This window comes from Nannobrachium achirus (assembly GCF_963921795.1).
Source record: "Nannobrachium achirus genome assembly, chromosome: 23".
NCBI lineage: Eukaryota > Metazoa > Chordata > Actinopteri > Myctophiformes > Myctophidae > Nannobrachium > Nannobrachium achirus.
In genome coordinates this window covers 2098537-2109205 of record NC_137830.1, presented here as the reverse complement: position 1 = coordinate 2109205, position 10669 = coordinate 2098537, and the positions used below count along the sequence as shown (strand labels likewise).

The 10669-nt window shown below is 40.3% G+C and overlaps 1 protein-coding gene across 1 annotated transcript in view; it reads left to right on the top strand.

Annotated features, from left to right (window-relative positions):
• Positions 1–514: 514 nt before the first annotated feature.
• LOC308308488 (uncharacterized protein) overlaps positions 515–10669 on the top strand; it is a gene marked incomplete at both ends in the record, with an annotated part of 51469 nt that continues 41314 nt past the window's right edge. Inside the window, 5 exons of the mRNA XM_080753902.1 lie at positions 515–654; positions 4757–4849; positions 5606–5698; positions 8787–8891; positions 10532–10624. Coding sequence (XP_080610028.1) covers positions 515–654; positions 4757–4849; positions 5606–5698; positions 8787–8891; positions 10532–10624 — 524 coding nt within the window. The remainder of the gene's footprint in view (positions 655–4756; positions 4850–5605; positions 5699–8786; positions 8892–10531; positions 10625–10669) is intronic.

Sequence of the window (10669 nt, the reverse complement as noted above, 5' to 3'; positions counted from 1 at the left end):
TATCATCAAACTATGTAGCAGACAGAGCACTATTTCATATTTTTATGTGTTGTTTTTCTTTGTTTTCTTTTTCATCATAAATCAGTGCTCTATTTTATACTTAGTCATAAGGCCAGTGTGGCGTTGAGACTTGTGAGCTTTTTGGATTGCCATGGTTTCACAATTTGTCGTACATTGTGAAAGAACAAGTGTGATCCAGTTTAGAGCCCTCCTTCCATACAGGCCTACTGTAACACACACACGCACACGCACACGCACACCCACACGCACACACAAAGACTGACTGAGCTCTGCTGTTTACTGTAAGTCACATGACTTCATCATGGTCTGAGTCCATGCTCTTCTATGGAGACATTGTGTGGTGTTGTAGGACACCTGCTGGTTGGTAGAGGTACTGCATAATGTCTACACCTACAGTAGTGCAATCAGGGTATTATGTTGGCTACGTTCATAATGTGCATGTGATCTTTATTTCATTGACTGTAATCTTGACAGGTTTAATAAAGACCTAAAGATGAGCCAGTCTGGAGAGAGAGAGGAGGAGGGCCCTGACAAACATCACATCCACAGAGCAGAGTCTCCAACACCCAGCTGTGTGTCTGTGAAGAGTGACAAGTCTAAAGGACAACCTCCTGTCTTCAGTGATCAACCAAAGTATGTCATTCCTCCTATACAATATATAACACTATAGACTGACACTAAATGAATGAAAGGAAATGCTCATACAATGACCCTAACCCACCTTTTCTAAAACCTAAAAATGCTATCTAGCTTGATGTATGGTCATCACAGCTGCCCGTAAACCATATCTTCCTCCAGCACAACCGCTAACAGTTGAGCTGACTGTCTATTTCACGGGTTGGGAGTTGTTATAATGGGGCGTGTCATTGTTTAATCCAAACACAATGCTATCGCACCCACAGACTTTAGGGATAGTGATAAATCTCCCTTCATCCCTTATCCTTTCATTTTACACAAATATTATCTATACATAACTATGTAACACACTAGAACAGGGGTCCTCAATAGGCGGACCGCGGTCCATGTCCGGACCGCGAGGCACCGCCAACCGGACCCAGGACGAATTAGGAAAAAAAAAAGAAAAAAGAAAACGGAACATATCGGCGTTTCGTTTCCACTTCTCCTTCACTTCATTGCATGCGCTCTGAGACTGTGTGTGTGTGTGTGTGTGTGTGTGTGTGTGTGTGTGTGTGTGCGTGTGCATGTGTGTGTGTGTGAGAGAGAGACAACGACACGCTGATTGGCTGATGCCGGGATACATAGTATTATGGGCTGTCATCTCTATGACAACGACGCGCTGTCAGGCTGTTACCACCACAGACCGTGCGTGGGAGCTTTCAGAGTAGGCAGCTAGCTGCAGCCTGCAACAGTGCAACTAGTTATAAATCAGTGGGTTTTCATTCACGCTCATCAACATCAACGTGAATACGTTTGCAGGACTGTAATCTTCTCTCAGGAGAGTTTGTCGCGACGCACCACGGCCCGTGACGGCCGCCTCTCTTTTTGCATGGCGAGCTGCACGCAGTACTCGGTGGTACAGTACTGGAGTGAGCCACGAGCCGTTCCGTCAATCGTCACCGACGCGCAACAACTTGTTTTCAGATCGATATTCACGTTGCGACACAAGCATAAAATATTCGAAGATTATCCCAGTTTGTTAAAAGAAACCAGAGAAACTAACACTAGTGCAGAATATCTCTGCTCCACATTGATTTACTACTGTTCTCCTTTCAATGTGTTGTTGTTGTTAAGTGAAGTGAAGTGAGGTCCCCAAATGATTATGGAGGACTCAGACTCAGAGTCCCCAGGCCAGGCCAGATGACAGTGAAGTTATAATTTAAAGACACTTTTAATAAAGAAAGAAATGGGGAAAAGACCATTACTGCATCAACAAACTACTAAAAAAAACTAACATTAGCAAATGTAAAATAATGTAAGAAAGGTATCCCTAATGTAAGATTATGAGGGCAAGTAGAACATGACCTGTACTTGCCAGACGGGCAAGTGCCTCTGAGACCATAGTGTCAACTTTGTTGGTACTTTTTTGTATCTTTGCCTACTATATAAGATTGACCGACATAAAAATAAGCGGATATATATGTTTATTATTTATTTTTTTCCCGGACCCAGACCGGTTTCAAAAAAATATTTGTGGACCTTCAAGATTTGTATTTGAGGATCCCTGCACTAGAATATAACAACATATGAAATATTTGTCTATATATCTATGTAACAAACTATGAAATATCTGTCTATATTTATCTATGTAACAACTATTATGAAATATCTGTCTATATTTATCTATGTAACAAACTATGAAATATCTGTCTATATTTATCTATGTAACAAACTATGAAATATCTGTCTATATTTATCTATGTAACAAACTATGAAATATCTGTCTATATTTATCTATGTAACAAACTATGAAATATCAGTCAGAAGTTATCAATTATTTACATGTCAGGGACCCCCAAATTAATGCTTTTGTCCACAGACCGCTGAAAACATTGTTTCATTGACCTTCATACAAGATTTGTTTTGTTAAAATGTAAACATAAAAAAAAGCCTAAATTGCAGATGTACAAGCTCACAGCGGTTCGCATTGCAACGTGTTGTGAGCTTGTTTATCTGGTATTGTCATGTAACTGATGTCTATAGGTTTAACGTGATTCTGATGATTTATTACACACTTTTCAGAAGTCACAGAGCAGAGTCTCCAACACCCAGCCTACTGTCTATGAAGAGTGACCGGTCTAAAGGACGTCCTCCTGTGTTCAGTGATGAACCAAAGTATGTTAATCCGCCTATAGGATATACTGTATAACACTATAACATTATGAAGTGATCTCATACCAAGTTGCATGTGCAAATTACTATAAAAAAGACATGTTCGTATTCAATCGCTAGCTATTAAAGGTGGGGTGACATGGCCAAAACAGCTAATTATTGCTATCAAATTAGCCAATTTTTTGTACCCCCATGTTAAATTACCCAATCAAATTAATTTATTGTAGTTACTGTACTGAAAGTAGTACTTTCTGTACAGTAACTACAATAAATTAATTTGATTGGGCTAATATGGGGGGAGGGGCGGAGACTCGCGGAGTCGAGTATCCATATCATTATCTTTTGAAACTGCTCCAACAAAAGCTGTCCGAGGTGTGTTTCCGACTTTCTAAACCAACTTTAAAACTATCAGTTCTAGGGGTAAAAATGATACAGCATTCGCTATAAAATCAGTGGTTAGACCGGTAAAAAAATACATGTCTTCTTCAAAAAAGGTGTCAGAGATTAGTTACGAGGGTCAACACGCTTCTCCCCGTCTATGAGACGGTTTTGTCGGCCATACCCTGCTGTCTCTTCCCCTAAACCGGACTGGAGCACCACCGACCGGAGCAAGCCATGTCCTGCTGTCTCACCGGAGCACAGCGGCCGGACTGAGGTCCGTGGCTGACGGTGGCTCATACACTCTGTGTGTGTGTGCGTTTGTGCGTGCGTGTGTGTGCGTGTGTGTGTGTGTGTGCGCGTGCGTGCGTGTGTGTGTGTGCACACACAATAGCTCTCGAACATAGTGCGGTGCGGCGCTAGCCGGGCTACACGCTAACAACAACAACACATCACGTTGTGCGCGGCACCGCACGACGGACGAAGTATACATTGCGCGGCACCGCACGACGGACGAAGTATACATTCACTACTAAATAATACGGCCCCGCCTCCTTTTCAGACTGTTTGGAGAAAGACCACGTGACCTACTGCAGCACAATGTTAAATTTCGGGGGGCGTCACCACTCCTTTAAATTAGAGTTCATTTCATTAAGGAAAACGATGATGAAATATGTTCGTCAGCGCACATTTTTCAAAAATGAAATATTTAACTTTTAAGCACCCGATGCATTTCCAACCGGAAATGAGTCTGGAGAGAAGAAGAGAGCAGTAATGTTGGAGTGCCTGTTGGGTAGATCTTTATGTCCATATATGGTGTTCCATGTTGGAGTGTCCGTTGGGTAGATCTTTATGCCCATATATGGTGTTCCATGTTGGAGTGCCTGTTGGGCAGATCTTTATGCCCATATATGGTGTTCCATGTTGGAGTGCCTGTTGGGCAGATCTTTATGCCCATATATGGTGTTCCATGCGAGCCCACACTGTTTTGGTAGGAACAGTATTTCTAGTAGAAACAGTATCTACCAGCTCAGTGGTCTTGTGGGTAGAGTGTCCTTCCTGACACTGGGAGGTCAGGGTTCGATCCCCGGTCGGGTCATAATACCAAACACTGTTAAATCACCACTACTGATTCCAGAGTGCAGCACGGCTGCAGCTCACCACTCCAAGAGATGGTCAAATGTGGAGAACACATTTCAAACTAGAAATACTATTCCTATGAAACAGTGTGGGCTCACATGTAACACCATCTATGGGCACAAAGATCTACCCTTTGGCTGCTCCTCATTGGCTAAGGGCCCTGCCTTTGTACTGTCTGTAATCTTTTTGAGGAGAATAAACTTGACCTATAAAGTTTTATTATAACATACTGGTCTCGCCTCTCAGCGAACCCACAGTTACAGCAATGCACAGTATCTGATTAATAAATACATTATTATTATTATTATTGATACTCTTTGTAGTTTTTCCTGTGGTTTAAAAAACAGTTCTACTCTCTCATACTATATGCAAATAAAATGCCTTTTTCATTGACATGATGAATGTATAAACATTTGTATGATTCCAGAAGTCACAGAGCAGAGTCTCCAACACCCAGCTGTGTGTCTGTGAAGAGTGACAAGTCTAAAGGACGTCCTCCTGTCTTCAGTGATGAACCAAAGTATGTTAATCCTCCTATAGGATATACTGTATAACACTATAACATTATGAAGTGATCTCATACTAAGTTATGTGCAAATTACTATAAAAATGACATGTTCGTATTCAATCGTTACATCTCTAAAGGTCCGTACACACCGAGGGCGAATTGGCGAATAGCAAATTAGCGTATAATTCGCTTTTTGTTTAAAACCTTATAAAGTCAATGGAAGCATCCACACCAAACGCGAATTTCCTAAAAGCGAAAAGGCGTCTGTTTTTTATTCGCCCTTGTGATTCGCCCTTGCAGAATAATACGCATATTCGCCCCGCTTTTTGGTGTGTATGGAAAAAGGCTAATAGCGAATACTTTTTTGGTTCGCTTATTCACGTCGCTTCTATCTGGAATATCTATGGAACAAACTATGTTTTATCTATCCATAACTATTATAATAACTGATGTCTATAGGTTTAAAGAAGTGGTTAAACTGATTCTGATGATTTATTACACACTTTTGCTGGGGACCCCCTGGAACCCCCTCAAGGACGCCTGGGGGTCCCCAAAACCATACAACAAGCTATGGACTAATATCTATCTATGATACCAACTTTGGAATGTCTGTCTGTCTGTCTGTCTGTCTGTCTGTCTGTCTGTCTGTCTGTCTGTCTGTCTGTCTATAACAAACTACTTTTTTCTGTTTCTATTGCTACTTATTTGATGTACAAAATAAAACAACTTTTTCATTGACATGATAAATAAACATTTGTATGATTCCAGAAGTCACAGAGCAGAGTCTCCAACACCCAGCCTACTGTCTATGAAGAGTGACCAGTCTAAAGGACATCCTCCTGTCTTCAGTGATCAACCAAAGTATGTTAGTTTTTTCACGATTGTTAACACACAAAAATAAAAGAATCAGTCAATTTTCACAACCTTAACTTCATGTACCTACAGTATAGCTTGAGCCGATTTGGCACTACTTCACACTCCCTTCTCATGCATTAGACTCGGATTTTACTTCTTTACACTCTGCTATATCTGACTATCTTCGTAGTGTAGCCCTAGCTAGGGTAGTGCTAGTGTAGTGTAGGGCTTGTCCTGTGAAGTGCACATTTTGCCTGTGAAATGGGACAGCACTGCCAAGTGGATAGCCGAGAAATTCCGGACGCAAAAAAAACAATTGTCCGCCATTTTTTTCCCACCGCTGTACTTTAAACCCTCTTAAATAACCCCAAATGTATTTTCTGTGAGGCGGAATTAACTATTAAGACATTTTAGGATAGTATTTTGTTGTTTAAACGTCATATTAATTCACCAGGACATTTTAAAATATCGTCGCGAATCACAATGTTCGAGGAGAATTGAGAACCAGCATGACTCGAACCGAGGCGGGCAGTGAGAGTCATGTCATCCGTCCAAGGCATTCGATTTTCGGCTTGTGATGGAGTATTGCATGTCCTGTTGCTCTACCTGCTCTACAAGCTCACAATGCGGCACAAAGCGACGCGTTTTGAGCTTGTAGATCTGCTGTTTTCACTAGTTTGGATCCAGGGCAAATGTCTAATTTCTTTTTTGGTTCACGTACAGGCTAAAAAGTTTGGGAACCACTGGCTTAGACCTATACATGATTGTGATATGATATTCATATTATGCATCATGTAAAAGCGGCTTCGGAATTAATATAATTTCAGGTCATTTATTGACAGAGAGAAATATGAAAAGCCCAACTTTCGTTTTAAATAAAATGATTCGTAGAAGGCTTATTCTGTGATATGTTTGTGGTTGAAAATGTGTTTGCCCTGCCGCTCTGTGAACAGACTCTATAGGGAATCACATCACCATAATCTGATCATCACCATTAATAGCAGCAATAATTAAGCAATACAAGCCCTAAAATTAAAATGCAATATTTCATATCATGGTCAGGCATAATTCATAGCAAATCATAAAGCAAATATTCGAATGGCTTCAACGCATAATGTAATTCTTTTTACGGAAATATGACAAAGATCTGAAGCTTTATTTAGTTATTATAGATGAAGATTGAGTTCTAACCCACAGATATTACAGTAGGCTACATCCATCCATCCATCCATCCATCCATCTTCAACCGCTTATCCGGAATCGGGTCGCGGGGGCAACAATTCCAACTGAGACCTCCAGATTTCCTTATCCCGGGCAACTTCCTCCACTCCCTCTGGGAGTATACCGAGGCGTTCCCAAGCCAGTTTGGAGATATAATCCCTCCATCTGGTCTTTGGTCTGCCACGGGGTCTCCTCCCAGTGGGACGTGCATCGAGGACCTTCCTAGGAAGGCGCTCGGGAGGCATCCGTACTAGATGCCCGAACCACCTAAGCTGACTCCTTTCCAAGTGTAGGGTTAGGGTTAGGGTTAGGTGTAGGCCTATAATCAAAAGGGCCCCAATACAGTATTTTCTCATTCTGAAGTGTAACCAAGCAGAAACTGCGTCTGTTCTGTTTCCCGAAATGGAAGGTTTATAGATTCTATTGACATTCTAGCCAAGCCCTTTAGCACATGACATAAATATTCTGTTCTTTTAGAACTAACATGTTTTATACTACTATAATGTTTTGTATATTACAGAGCAGTGGAGAATAAAGCAAAAATAATTGTTCCCCCATCGTTAACGTTATAGCCTATAATGCGAATTTAGGACTAAATCACAAATTGTCAATAGGCTATTACTGTTTCACGTCGCCTATTCATAACATCTGTAATTAAGGGAAATACTATATATTCCCCATTTGATGTTGCCATAGCCTAGTAGGCCTACTCTCTATCCATTTCTATTTTCAGTTAATTCTGATGTTTGATTATATTCTGAATTGGTTCCTCGTTCCTTATTAGAGGACACGTTGTTATAATAGGCTATGATGTAGGTGTAGGTGCATGTCCTATATATTTTAAACAACACTCAAATACCAAACCTGATGCTCGAAGTTCTTTGCCACGGGAACTCAGTGGTAGTTAGATTGTTTATTTAATTGGAAATAACATAACGCACATATACAATACACTGGACAATCTGAATTAATAACGGTATGCTCAATAGAATATGCAATGAATGGTATAAACTATAAATCTTAAAATGCCTAGGCTATTATTTTAAAAAACTGTTATAATACACAGATTTATTTGTGCTAGACTGCATAATATAGGATCAATCACAAACAAACAAACAATTAAACTCTGTGGCACCAAACAGAAGTTGGAGAGCTCTTTTGTGGATAAAAGTTGAATGCGATGGACAGCCGACACTTGTTTTCGGTTTGATCCGGGTTGAGTCGTGGAGGCACGTTGCATTGTGGGATTCGGCTATCCAACGAAGTGCTTGAAGTGACCATCGGCTGTACGCTTCAAAACGAGGAGAAAGTAGTGCACATTCCAAGGGTAGGTTAACGCGTTCTACGAAATGGGACAGCACTCGGCGCGGCCCAGTGACGCCATCTTGGGAAGGGAGTGTCAGGTTTAGCACGTACCAAATGAAAACACAAGTTCCATTTTGTGAACACAATTAAGTGATTTGATGAATAGTGATTTCAAGAATAATCTTGACCTATAAAGTTTTGGTATAACAGAGGGGGAGTAAAATATAGCATAACATACTGATATAACATACTGGTCTCAAGCCAACGTGTTGTTCTTTATATCAGATCACACTTGTTGGTGATGTTACCTAGAACGCTGCTTCTCATTGGCCAATGGCCCTGCCTTTGTACTGTCTGTCATTTTTTTTTTGTTAGTTACAGTTTTTTAGTTTTTTACACAGTAGGCCTATCTGACTAATACATACATTATTATTATTGATATTTTGTTGTAGTTTTTCCTGTCGTTTCAACATTGAAGAGCCCAAAACAGTTCTAATATCTCATACTACATACAAATAAAACATGTTTCATTCACATGATGAATGTATAAACATTTGTGTGATTCCAGAAGTCACAGAGCAGAGTCTCCAACACCCAGCTGTGTGTCTGTGAAGAGTGACAAGTCTAAAGGACGTCCTCCTGTCTTCAGTGAACCTGGACCTCCACACACACAGTATGTCAATCCTCCTATACAATATATAACACTATAACATGACAGAGTGATCTCATGCTAAGTGACATGTGCAAATCATTATAAAACAAGACATGTTCGTATTCAATCATTTGCTATTAAGTTAGTGTTCAGTTTGTGAACACAACAAAGAAGAGATCCTCCAGGTGGCGCTACACCGCCACCGTGGTGACCGCGCCAGTGATTCCCTTCAAATTAGTACTGAGCGAAGTAGCGGAGTACAGACTGAGAAAGTGAGAGATTACCTTTCCACTTTTGATTTGGCAATGTTAGCATATGTTTTCTAATGCAAAGTTGCATAATTATGAAATGAAGTTTAATCCTTAATCCTCATCTTATTCACACCCTGCAATGCATGCATCTGTCTGTAATCTGCATTTCTCTAATCTCTACCGTCTGTGTCTCAACTCTCTCTGTTGAGTTCTCTTTCTCTCCTGCTTCACTCTCTCATGTTTTGTTTCTTAATCTGACCTGTTGTTAACCTATAGCTGAACACATCACATCATACTGTTGTTAACCTATAGCTGAACACATCACATCATAATCTGACCTGTTGTTAACCTATAGCTGAACACATCACATCATACTGTTGTTAACCTATAGCTGAACACATCACATCATACTGTTGTTAACCTATAGCTGAACACATCACATCATACTGTTGTTAACCTATAGCTGAACACATCACATCATAATCTGACCTGTTGTTAACCTATAGCTGAACACATCACATCATACTGTTGTTAACCTATAGCTGAACGCATCACAAAATACTCTGTTGTTAACCTATAGCTGAACACATCACATCATACTGTTGTTAACCTATAGCTGAACACATCACATCATACTGTTGTTAACCTATAGCTGAACACATCACATCATACTGTTGTTAACCTATAGCTGAACACATCACATCATAATCTGACCTGTTGTTAACCTATAGCTGAACACATCAACATCCTACTGTTGTTAACCTATAGCTGAACACATCACATCATACTCTGTTGTTAACCTATAGCTGAACACATCACATCATACTGTTGTTAACCTATAGCTGAACACATCACATCATACTGTTGTTAACCAGCTGAACACATCACATCATACTCTGTTGTTAACCTATAGCTGAACACATCACAACATACTGTTGTTAACCTATAGCTGAACACATCACAACATACACTGACCTTTTGTTAACCTATAGCTGAACACATCACATCATAATCTGACCTGTTGTTAACCTATAGCTGAACACATCACATCATAATCTGATCTGCAAGTTCTAAACATGTTAGATTGTGATGCATTGTAGACTTCAGTGGGCTTGTAGATTGAATGGCTATTTGGTGTGCAACACCAGCCTGCAATTAAGTATATATCAACAGCATGATCCAATAACAAAGCAGCATGCAGCAGTCCTCCAGCACGACGGAGGAAACACAATTCTCTACTGTCTCTCCTCACTCTGCTGCCTGCGCTGCAAAAGACCAGTCATCTCCATCTCCATAATAAATACATGAAATACACAAACAGACAGAACAAAATGATAATTTATTATAAAAACCACCCACCCACACACAAGTAAAATGTATTTTTCATTCACATGATGAATTTGATTCCAGAAGTCACAGAGCAGAGTCTCCAACACCCAGCTGTGTGTCTGTGAAGAGTGACACGTCTAAAGGACAACCTCCTGTCTTCAGTGATGAACCAAAGTATGTTAATCCTCCTAGGATACTGTACTGTATATAACACTATAA